At 40.1% G+C, this 21628-nt stretch overlaps 1 protein-coding gene across 2 annotated transcripts; it reads right to left on the minus strand.

Moving 5' to 3' along the window:
• Nucleotides 1-867: 867 nt before the first annotated feature.
• On the minus strand, nucleotides 868-20385 carry usp10 (ubiquitin specific peptidase 10). 2 transcript variants are annotated; one of them, XM_088412880.1, is made up of 15 exons: nucleotides 20140-20385; nucleotides 15039-15107; nucleotides 13948-13993; nucleotides 13264-13323; nucleotides 10401-11579; nucleotides 8241-8332; nucleotides 7844-7953; nucleotides 7714-7769; nucleotides 7537-7640; nucleotides 7106-7205; nucleotides 6780-6960; nucleotides 5984-6149; nucleotides 5351-5495; nucleotides 3560-3625; nucleotides 868-3412 (listed from the first exon to the last, which is right to left on the minus strand). In XM_088412880.1, the coding sequence occupies exons 1-15, from the start codon at nucleotides 20158-20160 to the stop codon at nucleotides 3207-3209; spliced, it is 2601 nt and encodes an 866-aa protein (XP_088269006.1). In that variant the 5' UTR covers nucleotides 20161-20385; the 3' UTR covers nucleotides 868-3206. The 2 variants fall into 2 exon arrangements, with proteins under 2 accessions (XP_088269006.1, XP_088269007.1); XM_088412881.1 differs by lacking the exon at nucleotides 13264-13323.
• Nucleotides 20386-21628: the final 1243 nt, after the last annotated feature.

Genomic DNA, 21628 nt, shown 5'->3' on the forward strand with positions numbered 1-21628 from the left:
ATACACTCTCTAACTGAGCCTGCAGTCAAACCAATTTGTTGCACTTTCAGATTAAACTGACACTAAATTGCTTCAGGTGAACTTAACTCGTTTTCTCCTTCTTCCGAACATGAATTTGTAAATTGGTATCTGGGACTGAACATCTGGATTCCGTAAAGATGTGTTAAAAAGGTGTCGGGGACTGAGTTAGTTTGATTTCAATATTTTCGATGCAGCAGTCCAATATTGCTGTAGTGGGCCCACAAAACAGCTGTTCTCTTACAGAGCCCTGCAGCCCTTTTCTGTTACTCTTCCATTTGCATTTCTACCATTTCCACTCCCTTTTGAGAAAATCCAGTTTGTTGGAAAGGTTCTGTTGAATTGATAGATGTCATTGCAAGCCTTAGTTACTATATTAACACCACAATGAAGAGGAATGTTTAAATATCCGTTCTAACTGAACCAAAAAAATTATAGACGAACCCAGCGGTGAATGTGGACGGTCACAGGAAAAGGTATTGAAACATTGAACAGTGGAATGTTTGCAGTAAGTTCATAGTCCTAATGTACAGAAATGTCACACAGTAGTCAAAGGCAAGTATCACTTACTTGACCAGCGTTGACAATCCGCCACATAACAAAGCGCTCACGTTTTCGGGGACGGCCTAGTTACCGTGAGGAAGGAGGGGTTGAAAACAAGCAGAGCAAGCAGATTTTTCAATGACGGGTCTGCTTTCCATTATGCAGAGGCGAGCTACGCCGCAGGAGCGAGCGCACTGCGAGGCAAGGCAGTCCCACCGCAGTCTCCAACCTGCTACAAACAGCACATGTTGACGGTGCGCGTCCCAAGCTGAGACCGGGCATTTCAAAGATGACAAGACGCCTGTCTCCATGTCATTATTAGCAAACTGCTTTTTGCACAATCCTTTATTCGAACAACAAATGAAATAGAACGGCGGAGGCCAGAGATTTAAAAGACAAGAGATTGTTGTATAACCCCAGAAGACAGTGTTAGGAACTCAAACCCAAGACACACAATGAAGCGGTCACAAAGCTCACGTTGTCCAATTCAAAGTCCAAACATCCCGACATTCTTCTTCTTGGGGGAATAAATATGCAAATGATCTATGTCACAGTTTGGGGAGAAAGTACTACAACGCTTGCAGCACAATTTGAGCACAGGAAATGAAGACAACCCAAGTCAAAAACAAGCAAGTTCAATATGGTGTCCTTTGGTTTAGTTGGCAAATGTTTTATACTTGAAAACCCACAAAGGTGGTATGCCGTTACCACATCGATACACTAAAGTGGTCTTGAAATAAGTGATGACTTTGGGAGGTGTCTTGTTGGAAACTGCTTAAAGCAAATTCAGAGATCGCCATTTTAGTTTTCACAATAATTTTGGGTGTGTCAAATATTGCCCAGCGTTGCTCAAATTATCAGTCATGCGGTACAATTTTGAGTTGTTTTACCTGTGGCTTGCAAGCTGGTTGGTGGCTAGCACACCTTTGCGCGGTCTGCAAAAGCCAACGCCTTGATGGGCTATATTCCATCCACTGTGCTTGACATTTTTCACGTCCAAATATGGTGGTATCTGTAGCCATTACATTTTAGGCTGGAAGTAGTAGCATCCATTTTTCAGGATGGTTTTACGGATGCAGGGGACAGGTCCACAATATTTGTGAACAGACCACTGCTTGGCAATTGAAGTCACATAAACACCTCTTTTTTTTTTTTAAATCATTCAAATTTGCCTAGGTTGTTGACATCATTATTTGTCTTAACTTTACAGAGACTTTAAATGACAGTTTGATATGGGGTAATGGGGTGCAGTTGTGACAGTGGTTGTGCCAGTGAGAGAAAATGAAACTACGGAATAAGCTACTTCATCTTTATTCTTCGTTGTGCTTTAGCCTGTCTCATTTCCTTTTAAAACATCCAATTCGTACTCAAGCGGAAGTCAGAGGACCATGGGACATCCAATAAGTGACTGAAACAAAATCTAACATTTTAGTAGCTTAAACAAACAAAAATCATCACATTAAATGAATTACAGAAAAAAAAATGAAGATCTTCAAGAAAAGCCAACGCTATCTCCATTTAGGTACATGTGTGTGTGTGTGTGCGTGTGTCCAAGCACCTATATTCTGTCCCACCTTTCATCACTCCGCACACAGCGGGGATGTCACATCCCTAGCCTGTTTGGGTGGAGAAAAGATCACAGATTGAACCTAAGGCTGTACCACATATCCCCACAGCGGAGCTTTTTCTGTTTTTTTTTTTTTTTTTTTTTTTGATGGGGGGTAAATTGAATGGGTGCTGTGGCTTGGATGCACGACGAGCCACTTGGACACACAAAGACAACAAACGGATCAAACGGAAATGTACAACGTAAACGAGGGCAGCTCTTGCAATGGATTCTATCTTTTGATTAGTTGCCATCTCCAGTGCAAACAATCTAAAAACAAGCAAAGTCCTTCAGGACTGCATGTTGGGGTTTTTTGTGTTTTTTTTTTTCATTTTAGTCTAAATATTTGCAAATACGCCTGCCACATTATAATCATCAGTTTATACTTTGTGCACAGAAAGCTCATTATCTTAAATTCTAAAGCGCAATAAAGACTTTGTTTAGATACTTTTTGTAGACATAAAGACCCAGAGAGCGACGACTTCAGGTTCCAGGTAGCCCAGGCCTCGCTGCTTAAGGGCTCAACCAGTACCCGGATGAGCGAGAGGATACGAAGATACGAGCGGACTTGGGATGAAGATGCTGGTTAGGGCCTTTTCATTGTGGCTCTCCTTGGGAAAAAGGCCAACACTGATAATTGCGGGTGGTTCAGCTCTGTGGAGGGAAGATACCCCAGCAGTCCAGTTTTCAAGTCTCTTTCTGAACCGCCTATTCTTTTACTTTTTTGTGTGTTTGCGTTGAGGAGAAAAAAACAAAACAAAACAGCAGTGGTGCACAGAGAAGAGCGAGCTGTTGCAAGGAATTCATGGTGAATGCAACTTGTGTCTCCTCTTGGGAAGAGGTGCTGGAAAAGCTGGCTCTCGAGGAAGCAAGGACATGAGGGAAGAGAAGGAAAATCTTGCAAGAGAACAAAGTCAGGCAGTGTTCCTGTTCATCATATGTTCCACATGTGTGTGTCACGTGTAAGATGAGGGGAGCTGTGTTGGCATGTATGTGTGAGCGTATGCATGTATGCTTGTCGCCTGCTCCGCGCGTGCGTTTATGTGGGTATGTGCCCCGCCAAGAAGTCAACGCGCCGGTAGTACAGCAGGTAAGCGGTGCGCTCCGCAATCTGCTTGACCACCAGGTATTGGTTGATCACCTTCACGGCCTGGTCGTCGATGCGTAGCCAGCCATTAAGACCGATGTGGAAGACGTCCGTGGTGTAGTGACCGCCCGTCGCGCTGTTCCCGTGGTGATAGACCACTGCCGGGGACAAAGCGACACATGGGTTTTCCAAATCCTCTTCACTCATTTCTTAAATTCAGCAAGGCGATTAATAGTGAAGTGTATAGAAATAATCATTAATAGTAGAGCTGCGATTTTCAGAGCAAATGAAGCCTCAGAACTCACCTGCAAAGAGCCTGTACGTTCTTTGGCCTTTCACAACTTTGCTCCTCACTCCAGAAGAGAGAAGGTCTGCAAGATATGACAAACATTTTTCAGTTGCATCACAGTCTTTCCTCGGCCGTCTGTTTTCAATGTCTCAATCGACCTTCAATCAAAACACCTGATTCAAATGATTCCAGGGAATTGTGGTTCAGCGTAAGCAAGTGACACTTAAAAATTTAAAAGAAATCAATCAATCAATCAATCAAATTTTATTTGTGTAGCCCTGAATCATTGAAGTCTCAAAGGGCTTCACAGAGAAATAAAGAAATAAATATGATTTTTTGGGGGGGAGGGTGGGGGCTGAAGGGGTGGGTATTGGGCTTATCAATTTTCACAATTATCACAATTTCTCTGATACAATATGCGACTTTTATCCATTTATTTAATTTTTAAATCAAGCTTCGGTGCAGTAATCACAACGTGCATTTAAAACAACATTTAAAAACATGACGTATCACAACTTTAAAAACTATTCCTCTAATGATGCAGAAGCTAAAGAGGTTTTATGAGGAGGCAGTCCTTTTTAATCATTTCCAAATATTTTCAAGTCGGGCAAGGAGTATTGTGTAACTTGCCGCTATGTAAAAATATGCAATTATGTGACAGAGTGGGTAAAATACATTTTATTTTAAACTATATAAATGTTTCCCAACACATTTTTGCTTGAGGCTTAAGTGCTTCAGAAACTGAGAATAAAGTCATAGCATAGCATTAATTGGATATTTTGGTCTTAGCAGTATTAATGAGAGTAAAAGGGTCAAGGTTTTTATCATCGCGTTACTTAAATGTGAAAAGGTAAATATTTCCTGTTGTAAAGAGTCAAAAGGTGTCTTTCCTTATTTTCTCTGCTTGCTTTTATTTAGATTTTCATGTAAACTAACATTAAAAAGATTAAAGATGAGACAAATTATTGTGTAAATCTCAATTCTGTACTCTACTGATATTTAATTGACTTATGACTTTGAGCCCTTTGTCATGGCTTACGTCTTGTCTGCTGTTCGCGCATGCGCTAAATTACTGATGTAACGGACGTCTTGTTTTAAACCTAGATATGAATTAATGTTGTCACAAAATTTGGTACTCAAAGCTCTTGGCTCTCCACCGGAAGGCGGTTCTGGCCAGACTTCTGTGGAAAGTCTATTGTACACTTTATTTTGGTTATTTCCATGCTCTGTATTTTTTTTTTTTTCACAGTGGGGATCGGCATGCTTAGAAAACCCTCATTTGTCTTTGATGAAAGGTGCTAGTCGTAAAAATCAGCATGACACAGCCGTTTTGCTGCTGCTGTGTGCATGGACTGACACAACGTGTAAATGTAAGTACGTGCTGCTGCAGCACACGCTAGTTTAGCGCAGAGAGCATTGAAAAGATGACTTCCTTGAGTAAAGATAAGAGCCTTTAAGGGGAAAAAAAGTCTGTATACTGAAATCAAGTTGTTGGAGGCTGCGACTTTAGTCCCAAAATGATATATTGTTCTGCCCTGGCAGCGGCGACTAGGATTTAGGAGCTGCTAACTGCCCCTTCTAAACAAATGCAGAAGCGCCCTACATCCTGTTCTATTGATGTGCTTATTGGCAAACACTAAAATGAACAGCAGTACTCGAAAATAGGTGCGGAAACAAAATTTTGCGACAACTATTTAAATTCAAGATTCGTACAATATAAAAGCTTTTGATTTATTGAGGTGTCTGACAAATAAAACTTACAATAAAAATGTTTTACTAGGGCGGTGGTCCCTTAAAACAGTCATACCTTTGCTTATTTCCAGGTCAACCGGGTACTCTATGATCTTGTTGAGTTTCTGACAGCCTCCCGTCTTCTCAAAGACAAATCTCTTGAGATGGAGCACGAGGACAGGGGGCAGTTCCTCCAGAGTTACCCTCCGACTGACCTCAATCTGACAAGGTAGAAAAGTGTGAACAATCACGACTAATTGTAGGTGTAACAAGATAAGTCTCAGACCATCAAAACAGTTTGGGGTGAAGCTGATTTATGAGTATGGAACCCAATAAAAAGTGTGGCAAATAAGCGAGGACGCGACACGAGAGAACAGAACATTTCGATCTCGCCAAGTGACTTGTAAATCATTTGGGGTTTTGGAGGCGTTGAACACACAACATTACAGCAGACTGAAGTCAATCCAAAGTGAAGATAACCTTTAGCAGCCCCCCACCAAAACCCGCCATATGTTTCGGAACAGAATACAACAACAAATCACAGCCACTCTGATGAAAAATGACCAAAGAACTGGTTGGAAAGGATGTTGCATTCTTGTCTTTCTAACAAATGAGCCAATTAAAACACTGTGCGCAAGCCAAGAATAGTACCAGCAAAAAGTGATGTCTTAACAGCGTGGAGAATCCACATGCGGTACTCCTTTCATACCTCCTGCTTGCTTTTGGAAGTGTAGCCCTGGACTGACTCTCGGGCAACGAGCGTTTCCAGGGCCTCCTGGACCGTGCGGACCTTCTCAGACTGGATATCGAGCTGCAGCGTGAAGAAGGGCTGCAGTGTGGCTGACTCCTTGGAGTTCTGTTGATACACCACAGACCTGACGCACAAAGCAAAACACAACAAGAAAAAAAAAAAAAACTCAGGTCATTGAGGATTTGTCTTTCTGGTTGACATTATCAATACATCTAAAGCAATGCTTCTCATATGGTGATACATGAAGGGCCTTGAAGAGGTTTTAACAGGATATAGCAAAGCTGATTTAATGCCGACGAGTACATTTTTCTCTTGAAATTAAGAGCAAATTAAATAAGGGGATTTTTAAATAGCAAAGCTAATTTAATGCCGACAGGAAGGGTACATTTTTCTCTTGAAATTAAGAGCAAATTAAATAAGGGGATTTTTAACATGCTCAAAAACGGGCAACATATTACACTTACACTTACGTTTACTAAGTGCCCAAAATAACCGTAGAGGGCAAATGGGCAGACAGACATACACCCCCTGTATCCTATTTTTATACTTCCAAACAATGTTGAGAAAATAATGTAGTGTGTGCCAGACCAGGAGCTCATAGAACATGTTATTAAGGCCAGCTTCGCCCACGCTGGGTTTTGCCTTTCAAGCAGGCCAGAGGTTAAGTGTGTCTGTGGGAGGACACCACACGCCATCTCTCTCATGAGACATTCACAGAAGCGCCGCTATTTTGGTATTTGTTCGGTCCGCGTACCGAATGTGTCCTCCAAATATGTCAGTGATGGGCGTGCGGACAAAGTCGGCTTGGCGAGTGATGGACGTCTTGTTGCGAGGGCCAACTTGCTCCCACTCGTCCTCGCTCCCCTCCTCGTCCTTGTCGGCGTGGTCTTCCTCCACACCTGGTTGGGATTCTGGGCCGTTGGCTGTGGGGGCTTCTGCTCAAAACAAACGAGAGAAAAATGATCGCATGCGTGTGCCTATTTACTAAAAACCGCCACCGCATCGTCCTGTCAATTGAGCAGCTCCGACAGTAATTTTATATATTGTGCCAGGTGAATCGTGTCTGTCAAAGATGCTTACTCTCTTCCTGAGGCGAGATTAGTTTTTTCAAAGCCAGCATCTCCTCATGGAGCCCGTTTAAAATGAAGCCAAGATACTCCTCTGCGTCTTCCTGTCGACCCTGCAAACACGTCATCGCCACCAATTAAAGCATGAAGAATGCCTACATCATAGAAAAATCTTGAGTCAAGGTGTGTGTGTGTGCGTACACATAGACACTTTGAATTGGATGTGTTTTCACACAATTTGCAAAAAATACCTTTGGGGAATTGCTGGATTCAGCACATTAAATGCTTATATTTCCATGTGTTGTCAATTCTAATTCAAAATGTGCATTTCGGAAAACTAGGAACATTGGCTTCCGGTACTCTGTGTTCAAGAGATCATGAAGAAAAAAAAAAAAAAAGCAAACATGCAAAAAAAAGTAAGTCACAGATCTTGAAGCCGCCTACCTTTTCCGAGAGACTGGACTTGATGAGCGTGAGGAGTCTGTAGATATAAGTTGGCTCAAAAGGGACGCCTGGTCGAATGTCTTTCACCAGCTTATCACCAAGAGCTGCAGACAACACTTTGGATCAGTGTTGCAAAGAGAACAAATTAAATCAAACCATCTTCAGGGAAAGGCTTACCTGCTTTGGGTTTAAGAGGCACCGGCATGTTTGTGAATTCATTCACCAGCTTCACACTAGTAAGACACAAAAGATGACCAGTCAGCAAAACACAGCGTCAACACCATAGGAGGATGTTAATGTTACTCACAAGTTGTCTATCATGGGTGTTGAGGTGCATGGTCTCTGTGTTTCACTGTAAAGCGGAATGGATTTCATAAGGTGGTACATGGGAGGACATGCAATGAGGGCCTGGAGAGTCTGAGGGCATTGAGTCAGGAAAGAAAAACTGGTAGGATGAAAAAATAAAAATGCCTGATGAATAATTAATCGTTTCTCAAACTTTGAGCTTAAGACACATTTTATAATTGAAACACTGACACTTATCTCAATTTACTAAAAACAGACTGATGGTCTGGTCTAAGAGATAAAAGGACTACAGGACTTAGATATATTTTCTCTTTTGTGCATAGTTTTTTTTTTTTTTTTTTTTTAAACACATCGCTGCCATCGGGTCACATTTGTAAACTAAGGTGGCGAAAGGATACAGCGTTAATGTAGCACCAGTTTCCTTTGTTGACGAGTCCTCTCGGCTGCAAAGATACTGGTTTATGTATCAACTTCACATTCTCAATATGTTCTGGGGATTCAAAAGCAAACAAATAAACAAAAAAAACAAGGCTCAATTTCAAATTTTTAAGTATTATGCATTTTCACATTTATAAGTATCGTTCAATCAAATTGTAACATGTTCCTTCTTCCAGCCGGGTCTCTTGATACAGCAACTTAAGAGACGTGTGAACAGGAGCAAGGTTATGCTGTACCACGCCTAGGAAGGGAGACTGTCATCACAACACAGCTCCCATGGTAACGTGGACAGGGTGACATTGTTTAGGATTGGATCGTTTATGCCGCCTCTTCCAAATTCTAGTTTTTAATGATAACAGCAATTCATAAGTAAAGAAAAACTGCTCACTTTAAAAAAAAACCCATACGCATCAAAATAAGTACAACACATTCACAAAAATAATTTGCTTTGCCACACTGTCGTGAAAAATTGGAAGCAAGTAAACAACTTAAGTTCTGTATTCATGTTAATTACTACAAATATGGTCTTTAGTATCAGAGTAAAATTAGAGCCATGTGAGCCTTTTCGATTTTAACAACACTCCAGATGAGGAATCTAATAACAAAAAAACAAACACGAGCACACATTTCCTTGTTTGCCGAACGTTGTCTCGTCCCAAAAAAATGCGACAAAAATAGGCATGACAGGGACAAAAACGCTATGACCTGCAATGCAATCACAACATCAAGAGTGGACAACAAAAACTCCATAAAAAGTGCTAGTTGTTTCTCTATATCTTCCTTGTTACGTTTCCTATCGCTATAAATGAGGAGACTAAGCATCTCCTTCATCATACACACCTGTTAAAAGACGCCCTCCCCAATACTTTTTTTTCTCAAGGTTCGTTATGACTTGGCAGCTGATTATATTTGGATAAACACTGCCATCAAGTGGCCAAAAAAGAATTTACATTTCTTAATGAAACATCCTAATTAGATCATGTGTGGTCATAAGGAAAGCCGTATTCATGTACTAACACTGATATCTGGCTCAAAGTCTTAGTCCCAATACTAACAATCATACCTTAAGATTGCTATGAAGAAGACTGAATAGATGCTCAAGTATGCTACTAGAACTCTTAGCAGCATAAACTAATACCTTCATGAGCAGCATTAGAAAAAACAGATTAAATAGTTTATCATTTCCCTACTAGTATACCAATGTTGTCCCACAAGAGGGCAGATAGGTCATACAATAATTAAGGGGGGAACCTTACAACTAAGACTCACTCAATAGTGTGCTAAGCTGTATTTGCCTAAGCATGCCACTAGTACTAACAGTAAGATTACAAAGTATTACTATTCATAGGTAGTACTTGTACTATAAAAACTAAATTACAATATAATAATATAATGTAGAATAAAGTATACCATTTACCATTTAGTAGCAAAAGAATGTCAACCAGTGCAGTCTGTCTTAGAAATAACATGTTGTACTTCTACTGTGGTACTCCAAGGTGTTCTATTCATGCGCAGACATGTCACATAGTAGAAGAAGGCAACGATGGAAAAATATCAATAGTTAAGCAAGCATTCTTTTGGTGCGCTAAATTGTTACTCCTGAAGACAAAATGTTCTTGTAAATACAGCTGAAGTACTATGGTCAAAATGATGCTAATAATTTTGATCAAAATTGTAATTGTGGTTATGTAAATTAAAATTCTAAATCTTAAAAAAAAAAAAAAAAAAAAACGTTTGACTGAAGGCTTTAATATTTTCCAATAAATGTTAAAAATAAATAGATGTTGACTGACTGACTGACTGACTGACTGACTGGTTGAGAAAGTGCGTGATTAGAAAAGTAGCATCGATGTGTGCGCATTTTACCTTTCATTCGTTCATTGCCAGGCCGGTTAAAATGGATCATTAACATCTGTAGCTACCAATGGCAGTGAATGAGTTACTTGTAGGCCAATTTAATAGAGGCAGCAAAAATCACTATTAAAATCTGATGTATTGTGCAGCCCTGCTAGAGCATGGACTCTAATTTTGATATCAAGAAAACTGTCTCAATGTTGAAACAACTTTTTGTAGAGGGTACATTTTGGACAGCAGCAACTTGATCCATCTTCAGAAAATACCTGCAAGCTTAGGAGCCAGAGGGTCCTCTGACACATGGACAGGGCCTTCTTTGACCTCGACGGGATTCTCCTCGGGTGTCTCTAGTGTCAGGAGGGGAGGGGCAACGGCTTCCACAGCATTCTTAACCTCCACAAAGGCCGGAGGGCTGCCAGGAAGTGGCTTCGAGTTGTGGAAGAGACTGGCCCAAGACTTGGGGGGGTTGGCAGGAGCCGCGGCTGGAAGTGCGGGCAAATGTGACGACTCTGCCGTCACCGTTTCCGAAGCGCAGAGCGTCGGGACCCGCTGGGTCAAATCGTCACTCTCGCAGTCGTCCTTGTGTCCATCTGCACTGACAGGAGTGGCGGACTCCGCCAAGCCATTGCTCTCTGGCACCTCGTCTCCCTCCTGTACAGTAGTCGTAGCAGCAGAGGCAGGAATTGGTGACTTGGAGCGGGGGCTCTGTGGACTATCAGAAGGTTTGAGGCTCTGTGGAGCCAAATGATCTGGCTGCTCATTCGCAGTCCTTGGTCCCTCGGTCATGCTTCTGCTTTGACATGAGGACAAAGAGGGGCAAGTCGCCTCTGATAAAGAGGTGACCCCGCTTTTTAAGTCCGACGACAAGTTATCAGGGCTATCACAAGTCCTCTGTTTGGCAGTGGTTGTGGTCGTCAGAGCAGCCGTCGCTGTGGTGACTACATTTGGAGTGGATGCGCCAGTTCCCGATAAAATCTTACAGTCCGCCTCCTCGGCACTGTGTTGCGAGTTGCCGAGTGAATGTCCGTTAACAAGCGCCGTCACAGGCGTCTCATCTGCAGCGCTGCTGCTACTACTGTTGTTGTTTTTACAGCCGGCTGAGGGGTCCAGGTAGTTGTAGTACCCTGGGGGGCGCTTTTTCTTTTTTTTTCTCTCTCGCTGTGCCAGGCCACCAGGCAGCCCGTCCATGTCCTGGCACACCTGATGATTGTCCAAGGCCTCAGAGTCAGGCCCGTTTTCGGAGTTGAAATGGCATCCGTCTGGGGTGCCGCCTGCCCGAGTGGTCGTCTGTTGGGGCTTCTGGGCTGACTGGCAGCCCAGGATGAACTCAGGAGCCTGCGGATTCAGCGTGCTCGACACTTTGTACAAAGAGTCGTTCGCGATGCCGCCGGGCTTAGAGTCCATGACCTCATCAACACCAAACTTAATGCGCTGATAGTCATCTCCTGCAATAACATTATACAGACATACAAATCAATTAGGTACATTTATAGATGAATGTTGAATATGAATAAATTGAAACTTCAAATACAGGATTCGGCCCAGGAAAATACACAAAAATTATATAGCCAGATTATGAAACCTGGCATAGCTTCAGAAGCATCTCAATAAATTTGAATATTGTAAATTGAGTCAGTCCCGTCATTCAATTCAGAAACTGAATTAATGGTGAAGGAGGCTCTATTATTTTGTTTTATTTATTGTATTTTGATCATTAGTTTACCGCCAATGAAAATACCAAATTCTCTATAAAAAGATCTAGGATATCATTACACAAATATAGCACATTAGTTTGTCATTTTAAACTTGCTGTTAAGATATCAATAGAGACACCAGATAGTATGCCTGTTAAAAATATATATATTGTTAGAGCTTCAGCTACGTTTTTAGTGAGGCAAGATAAGTCTTGCTTGATTTGTTATTGTTGTGTTTGCCAAAAACATTCATAAAAGGTATTCTGAAAATATGCTATATGGCCAGCAGGGGGCAATATAATACGACACAAAAAAGTCATAATTGCGCGAGAAAGCTGCACTTATGTATTCATTCAAAGAAAAAGAACACTGGGTATTGTTATATTTTCTTTCGCTACAATGATTCACCAACAATGATTTGCTTTCAAACGCCAATTGCTTAAAGGAGGAAAACATTAAAAGAACTTTTATTACGGTACTTATGATTCATGCATTCATTCTTTGCAGCAATTTTCAAATTTAATGAGATACTGCTGTAAATGTATTTTTTTTTCTCTGACCCAAAGAAAAAGCACTGTCTGGAAAGCTTTAAGGTATTTCAGAACGTGTAGAAAAAAAGGGGGGGAAAAAAGATGTATTTCTTTAGGGGGAAGTGGTGCTGGAGGACTGTTGCACATTTTGTCAATACAAAGCAGGTTAACCTATCAATGATGGCAAGTGTTTTGAATATACTCAATATAAATTTACTTCAGATTTGTTGATAAATTGTTTTCCAAGTCACAAACACGTCATTCACAATGTGCGGGTCCAAAGTTAGAATGTACTGCATGTTCGCCGTGTAAATGTGATGCACGAAATGAAAAAGTGAACAAACAGGAAATATTAGTGCGTGCAAATTAGAAAAACGGCTTCATTATAATGACTAAGCAAACTGGTAACGCAAAGTACACAGATCAGTGTCCTCCAGTGGTCAACAGGGCGTGAAGACTGCAGTTACTGCTCAGATAAAAATTAAGTCCCACTCTGTTAGTTGGACTCAAATCACAAGCCTTAATTGTACTATGCAGTTGAACCTAAACAACAGGTGTTAGAAACACCCCCCCCCCCCCCAAAAAAAAAAAAAAAAAAAAAAAAACGCTCAGTCAATAAGTAAATTTGTTAGATTCAATTCTTTCCAAAGAGATGGAAAATCACCTTGGGGCCTTTGAAGAGGTGAAATGCATTTTGATGCAAGAGAAGATAAGATACAAAACAGGATCTTGAGCATGCAAAGCTCTACAGATTTGACCAACAGGCAAGAAAAAGAATACAGGCGTAAGGTTTAGGAAGCCACCAGTTATCAAGGCTAGATTCTTTCTTTTTTTTTCTTTTTAGTTTTGACAGCAAAACGCACAGCAGCGAGTCAGGCCACATTGTGTGGGGCTCCTCCACTCACCGCAACCCTGCAGTCCCATTGACTCCATTATATATGGTACAGCAGGAGTGCAGTAACCTCCTAAATAGTCAATACAAATCAAGTTAAACAACAATCATGTGCATGTGTCTTTAAAAAAAATGCTCTCAATTGGAGGTTTTACATTAGGATTTCTCTTAAAATATTATTTAAAGAAAAGCTGTACCGGTATCTTATTTTGCTAATATATTTTTGTACAGACGTATGCTCAAAATGTATCTCTTCCTAGTATGGTGACATAATCTTAGCCTGGGTCTGGGATACAAATAGAAATTCAAAGCCTGTTTTGACACAGTGTGATAAGTCTTGTAGGAGATTACATGCTCATCATAAATTGAAAAGTAAAATGTCCTTCAATTTCTCAGGAATCGGATGAAACGTTTCAAAATATTGATGCAGTTTAGACTCACCTGTGGTTGATTTAATCTGAAATACATTTTGTTTTCTAAAACTTTTGCTTTGCTGAACAGCCAAAGTGTACTACTTTTATATGTGCAGGTCTTTGTTGTCATATGTACCATGGGAAAAATGTTTCCAAAAAACAAAACAAAAACAACCCTCAAGGGTTTCTAACAAATCTGTTGGTGTACTTGTTTATGTTGTAAGCTGTAAACGACATCAAATACAATCAAAGAAAAGTGAAAAGTATGAGGTTAATGTGCATACCAAGAGACTGACTGACACACAGCGCTTTGTCGTTGAATGGTGGAAGCTGTAAAAGGAGAGGGAAAGTCCACATTAGCGTGATTACAATAAAAAAAAAATACAAAAAGTACAACAGATTCATAATAAAACAAAAAAAATAGATACAGAGGAGGATAAGCGGCTCTATAAAATGGATGAATGGAGCAATTTCCAAGTGTGAGGTCGTCAAGGTGTTATCTGTTTAATTGGAGTGAAAATTATGTAACATTTTATTGACAAGCAGCACAACTAGGGCTGCACAATTAATCAAGTTTTAATCGCAATTACGACATTGGCTGCCACAATTAATTAAGCTGATCCACGGCGATTTTAACATTTAAAAAGTCAAGCAACTTTTTTTTTTTAATTTCAAGTCAAATCAAGCACTACCACCAGGGGGCAATGGTTCCTACATCTTTGCATGACAAACGCATATTATTTTCTCACCCTAATTTATAATTTAGCAGTGTGAAACGGCATTGTTTCTCACCTGATTCCTAATATTTATAGTGTTAGCTGTCAATTGAGACCCATTTTGAAAAATACGATTGGCAAAAATTTGGAATAAATTTGGTTTGAAATGACCTAAAATGACATTTTCACTGCTAATTGATTAGAATTTGCTCAAAAGTAAATAATGTGCTTGTTTCTATGTGGGCTTAATTTTTTCATTGGTTTGCACTCAGCAAGTAAGTTAGCTGATTTGCTCTGTGTGCCAAGTTTTTGCGACCAATTATTATATAATTTAGTTTACTATTATTATTTGTAAGTATCACACCTTGAACACTTGTTTATATAGTGCTTGTTTAAAAAAATAACAGACATGTTTAACCAAACATGATGAATAATTATGATCTCAATATTGACCAAATAATCGTGATTATTATTTATACACACACAAACTAGGAGATCATTATATGAAATGTTTGTTTGCTTGTGTGCCATGACTTTTCCGGGCTGGGACTTTTTTTTTAATTTTTTTTAATTTGTGACTATATATAAAATCTTAAGTAAATCAAGAAACATTTCCTCCTCACAAAATCAATTTCTGAAACAATGTTGATCCTCCTTACCTCGACGTAACATCGTGGAGTGACAAAGAACTGATTGATCTCATCAGGGCTGAATTCCCCAAAGATATACTGCAGAGACAAAACCAACAAGAGCTAAATGTGGAGGCAACGTTTGTTAGCAAATTGTAAGCAAAGAGACAATGCTTTGAAATGAGGCCAAATAAATAAGCACAGAATGACATCATCTTCTCACACTAGATGATTAGAAATTGTATTTTGATAGCACTAGCAACTCTAGTGAGACTGAGGAAAGCTAAAGCAACTGGGAAGTGCTGAGTCATGCCGGGTTAAACATAAACCTAGAACACGATAAAAGCCATGATGAGTTCGCTAGGTTTGTCTGTCTACAAATTACAATGTCCACCATATAAAAACAGAGCAATAGTCGCTTCTTCTCGATTCATTTAAAAAAAAAAAAAAAGTTTTAATCTAGTATAGATTTAAGGAGGAGTCTTGGTTGATGATAGGTCCCCGAAATAAATCTGAACCTGCAACTTACCTCCCTTAACTGATTTAATGATGCGATCCAAAGACTAAATAAAGATTATCATGGCTTAAATTGGGGCGTACAACTCATTTTGGCTGAGGGGACGCATGGAGTAAAATCTATCCTCAAACGGACCAGACAGGTAAAATCATGCTATACTATATACCTAAAACACAATTAGTGTTAATTATATGTATATTTCTGCTCTGCACACTGGCCTGGATTCAAATTGAAAATGCGGTTTTGAAAATAGGCGGATGCATGTACTTCTACACAATTCGAATTGGACAATGCAACTTGTACTAAAACTTAATATACTTTGCATTGCTTGCACTGCTATTATTATTGTTCTTTTCCAGGTTTACCCATTGAAGATCTTTACTTGCAATCAAAGTGCAAATGTGACACCAGCAACGTCACTGGTTTAATCGTCACGGTGAAACAGCGGAGTGTGAATGGAGAGGCACACAGAAAAAGAAAGTGCAAGTCAAGCATATGGTACTCTTTGCAAACAAGGCCCGCACGAGGGCCCGCATTGCTGAAATTGCACTCCGCCAAACGACAAATAGCCGGCCGTAATCCGACGGCTTCGGGCGGCTAATGCAATGACAACGGGGTGAATGTTGCTTTGCTTTCCTCTGCAGGCGTGCCACGCGTACCTCGCTAAGCTGCCTCTGCTGCTGCTTTCCACTGAGGATTACAGCAAATTAGCCATCTGCATCATTTTACCACTTTGGCCAGGACGACACACACAAAAGGATCACACATTCATGAGAAGATATATTTCATCAAAACTTTTCAAGTCATTCATTTAAAGATTCATCAGGCCCAGAGGAAAATATGCTTTAAAAATAGTCCCACTGCAACAATGTGCGCACACCTACAGTACCAAAGGGAGGGAACAAGCTAGCATTTAGCAATCAGCTAGTTTGAACCTCTGGAATGAGAAGGTGCCTGGATTTTTGTGTCTTGTCATAACAGTGACAATAATCACCCAACATGAACTCTGGAGGGTGTGAGAAAGAAAGTGAGAAAGCCACTGCCAATGTGGGTATAGAACCAGTTGAAGAAAAGAATTCAGTGCTGGGACTAACACCCATGGCCAAATATGGTCAACACAAAGATAACTTTGTACAGAAGATTAAACATTTATCAGAAGGATGTCTCTGGTACATGGATGACTGACTGGAAAAAAAAAAAAAAAAAACTACAATACTAATACCACTGCCTAGCAGGGTGGAGAATAAGCCACATAAAAACATGTGCAAAATGGACATGATCTCTGCAGGCACAGAAACTACTTTATTATCAAATTAATCTACAACTGCTTGATAATGAACTCTTTCATTGTCATGGATGAGAATTTTAACCATGTAAAATGCTTGGGTTGTGTGCTAGTGACAAGAACTCTTAACTACATTTTTTTTAATGAATTGATAGATGACACTCATGACCAGCACTCCCCTTAAATTTATGCCAATCGAGCAGTGTTGTAATGCAGCTACAAACATAGCTATTTTTCCATCAAAAACACATTTTCACTGTTTTTTTTTTTTTTTTAATCAAAGGGAAGGACTGATGAGATATTTCCGATGCTCCCAAACAGTATTTGTGTTAAAGTCACTTTTGTGTAGAAATCAAATTTTTTCCACAAAAAAAAAAAAAAAAAATTCTCCTCATCCAAAATAACTTGGTGTCACTCAAATGACCTATTTTCAAACAGTGATTACTAAGGAGCAAAACAAGGTAGAATCTTACTTTCTTTTTCTGGGTAAAAAATGGAATCTGATCTTTCATATGGTACACAGTAATACAACACAATATAGTCCATCAGTCTTGAAAGATGCGTCAAAATGCTCAAAATCGGCTGGCGCTCTAGGGGTTGCCTTTCCAGAGAACGCTTGGCAGTTAACAGTTTATGGACCTAGTTAAACCTGGCCTAAATAATATATGTCTCAATCATCCAAATCATTGAAATTTCAGTCTCTTAGCTGTGTGTACAATCAATTTTCTGGAGTCCTCCGTGAAAGCACTCTGATTATCTTTTCATTTTATCAACATTTTTTTCTTATTTTCTTTTGACAAACAACTGAAAGCAGAAACTGGTATCATACACATGAATCATAAGTTATGTATGATGCATTTCTGGACTAACAATGTGAAATATTTTTTTCTAAAATAAAGGAATTTAGAAGTTCTACTTTTGGGGGGAATTCAACATAAAAAAAAGCAATTGAAACAATCAGTAAAATAACACGTACGACACTGTTATTCAAACAATTCTACTGCTACCGATAATCAAATCTCATAAACTTATTGAATTAGGTAGCTTGCAACAAAGTAGTAGCCCCTGAAGGGGGTTCATGTTTGTCTTGTTGGTGTACAACTCCCTGGCCGTAGCCTTTAAAACCAAGATTATTCTTCCAAAGATGCCAGTACTCAACGGACATGACGCTCAGGTGGGGCGAGTACTCTAGGGGAAGCTCCACCATTTATTAATAGCATCTTATGTTTTATCCATCTTTCTTTTTAACTCTGAGGAACACTTTAATATTTCGACTAAAAATTAACATTTGCAGAGGCCTTTGTGTATGCAGTCATGTGCTATAACTGGATAAACTGAGACAGACTCTGTTTGCCTACCTTATTAATTGCTTGATTATGGAACGTAGTCTGCTTGTGGAAGTGAGCAGAATAAGAATGTCAACGTGTGGTACAGTATTACTATGCATATGCCAATAAAACTCTTGTATCTTGAATTATGTCAAAAAGGTGGGCGCTGCATCTTGGGCCCATCATGGTCCAACTACAGCAGCTACTACGCAGCACCATCTTCGGGCAGAGGAGTTGCTCCTGTAAGTCTTTGCTGCTGTCGCTACCCTGTTGCACCCTTCCTTCCCATGCCAAACAGCATCCTAAATTCCATACTGGGAAGGAAACTGTAATATCACATTCCATCAACTCTAATGTCAACATCATTGCAAACTGACCACTGCTCTTCAAGCGTGCCAATGTAACTCAAAATTTTGGGGGAGTTGTACTAGTTGAAGTGGCCATACGAACAGAAACTCTGTATTTTGGCAGACTATATTTTGAGAGGTATTGTCACATTACTAAATAAAGACATCTTTCAATAGCCTCAAGCTTTTGATACCTGTTCTTGCTTGATTAAATATCGGATGTGTTCTTCCTCAGAATCTTACATATACAGAATGTGAAAATTTTAACTGAAAAAGACTTCACAGATCTGGTCGGTCGGATCGCATCAGCAGATTAAATTAACGTTTGTTGCCCCATCAATGACTTCAGTGATCTGATCCATGAAAATAAACAAAAGAGCAAAAACAATTTTGTTCGATACAGGGGTGCTCTGTACTGCCGTTGTTTAATAATTCAAAGTTTCAAAACAGTAATTTGAAGCAAGCTTTATATTATTAAATATACACTAAATTTGGCTATTATCTCAGTGCCCACAAATAGGCAGGGTTGACTAGAGTAAATAAGCACGCTCTTTAAGTAATGATAAATACATATACGTCCATCTTCTGCTTGAATCAGTGATCGGTTAGCTTTTGTTATCGTTTTTTTCTTAATCTTGATCATTAAATGACTAAAATTGAGGCCTTGGGGCGCAAACCTGTTAAGATGCCATGTAATAGATGTCGATAATTTTGCTGAATCAGGGCCAAATGATGCTCCCTGGAAACACAGCAACTGCTTCAACTCATCTGATCCTAACCACCGTGGTTAACTCGCAATCGGGAACGCGGTGTCAATTTGGACAAATAGACCTTGTTTCGATTTAACCGTTGCCTCGACTAACCCGAATAAAGTTCAGAGCTGCCATGCGTTCACTTGAGCAAATCGCCCCTCCCCTACACCTTCTACAGCGACAACCATGGCTTGAGGCCCTGTCCTTAAATAAGAAAAAATGTCAAAAACTTTTAGACAGTTCAACTGTCGCAATTCAAGGCGCTAATCAGATGCTTTATCGAACAATTGAGAACGTTCAACCTGTGCAAAGCTCCTCGCTGTCTAGCAGAAATGTCAACGGAAATGTGTACTCGTAAAATAAAGTGGTGTTTGAATAGGACACCGATCTACCAGACGAAATACAAAACGTCCCTTTCTATGGCATAATGAAGAGAAAATGTGTTTCAGACGGCATGCACTCGGGGAAGGCCCCTTGCTAGCGAGAGCAGGTGGGCCATGCAAACACGCAGCACTTTTTCGCTGTCACTTGACTCTAGGAATAAATAGTGGTCACCCTTGGACCCTCGTCGTCCAAAGTATAACAACGAGTAGGAACAAAGTCATGCAAGTCATTCCCACGGGCATTGAGAAATCCGTCTAACCACCTTGGACGAAAACAACGTGGGGCCTGTTAGCTCACCATGCTTGCTGGTGTGCTCTTTCAATGAGGCTTAGTGGAGGTATTAGCAAGCACTTTTCGACACTCCCGACACTTTCAATGACAACGGGAGCAATGTTATGATTACCATCCACGGGGCGAGCGGCTCGTTTGCAGCTTTAACGGGACTGCTGGAAATTAAACTGTTGATCGATCGTTCGTGCGACCGTGAGGTCTTAAAGGAACGTTAGCTAGCTAACTACCTGGTTGCCGTAAGAAGCCATGCTCCCGGTGAGATTTGCTCTCCTCGTCGGACAAGACGAAAATTCTCCCGGGGAAACGACTTTGTATCTCAGCGGTGGCCGCCTTGACGGGTGTCCTACTTGGACGTCGATGTCATTTCCCCAGCAGTCAGATGTCTCCGATCCATGTAAAAGTCGTTAAGCAACCTCATGCCGTGGGACTCGCCGTCACCGCCATTTCTATCCAGCGTCTTCTTCGCTTGCTAGGCGGCTAGGGGAGGTTTGACCAGGCAGCGGGAGCTCAACGAATAACCGCACACAATTCCGGTACTAGCTTGGCCTTTCACAATAAAAGCGTATGTTTAAAACCTTTAATCAATTCAACAGTATTCGCTTGTAACGCACAAAAGTTACAAATAGCAATAATACCGAAATAAAAACATACCCCTCCAATGCAGCACTCGGGTTACAAAACGCTACAACTAAAATTTGAGATATAGAAATGACATTTTAAAATACCAAATTCATTTTCCAAATTACCAAAATTGTATGATAGCCCCAAAGATGTACATTATAAAAAAAAAAAAAAAAAAAAAAAAAAAAAAACTTGCTGCTGTGTTTTTATGTACGCATCACTAGCAGGAGTAAAGATTTGTCATTCAATGATCCTCAGCAAAAACCGTGCTAAATTACACTTTTCTTTCTTTCAAATGTAGTCAACCAAAACAGTGTGCCACCATCTTGTGGTTTACAGTGGAAATACACTGAAAGTAAACAGGAGGGAGAAGGTAATGTTCCATCCATCCATCAATTCATCCATTATCTTGAGCACTTGTCCAAAATTCGTTACAACGGTGTGCATGCACGCACACACACACACACACACAAAGCCCTTATGCTGCAACCTGCAATGGAAGTTCATTGTTATGATGTCTTAGTTTGCTTACAAATTATGGCCCTGTACAAGAGACCCAATTTACAAATTCTTGCAAAAAACAAACCAAAAAAACAAACACACAAAGAAACCAAATGGGCTACAGGTTTACGGTGGCAATAAATTGAATTCACTTCATGAAAGAAAAAAAACAGAGCATTAAGCGTTACATCCATAAAACGACCTCATAACTTCAAATATACCTATTTAGCTAACAAGAACAAACAATGAGAATCCCTATAGATGGGCTAATGAATAACATCAGGGTGCTAAATCAGTTAAAACAAGCAAGATATTTGATCACAAAAACTGTGGAGCCAGAATTTATGTATATGGTTAAATTACCAGTTTTTCTTGTAACCCCCCCCAAAAAATTAAGAAATGACAAGTTCAAAAATATACAGGTGCCTTAAATGTCCTCCAAATCTCGAGCGACTCATATAATCAAGTTCTTATCATATATGCTGCCTTATAAAAGCTTAATGAATTATACCATCATCAACCGGACTATTATTTGCAGAGGCTTTTAAGACTCGGAAGAGGAAGCACTGTGATGTAAACGCGAACTTTACATAA

Source organism: Hippichthys cyanospilos, chromosome 4, assembly GCF_059441005.1.
Source record: "Hippichthys cyanospilos isolate Australia breed blue-spotted pipefish chromosome 4, RoL_Hcya_1.0, whole genome shotgun sequence".
Classification (NCBI taxonomy): Eukaryota; Metazoa; Chordata; class Actinopteri; order Syngnathiformes; family Syngnathidae; genus Hippichthys; species Hippichthys cyanospilos.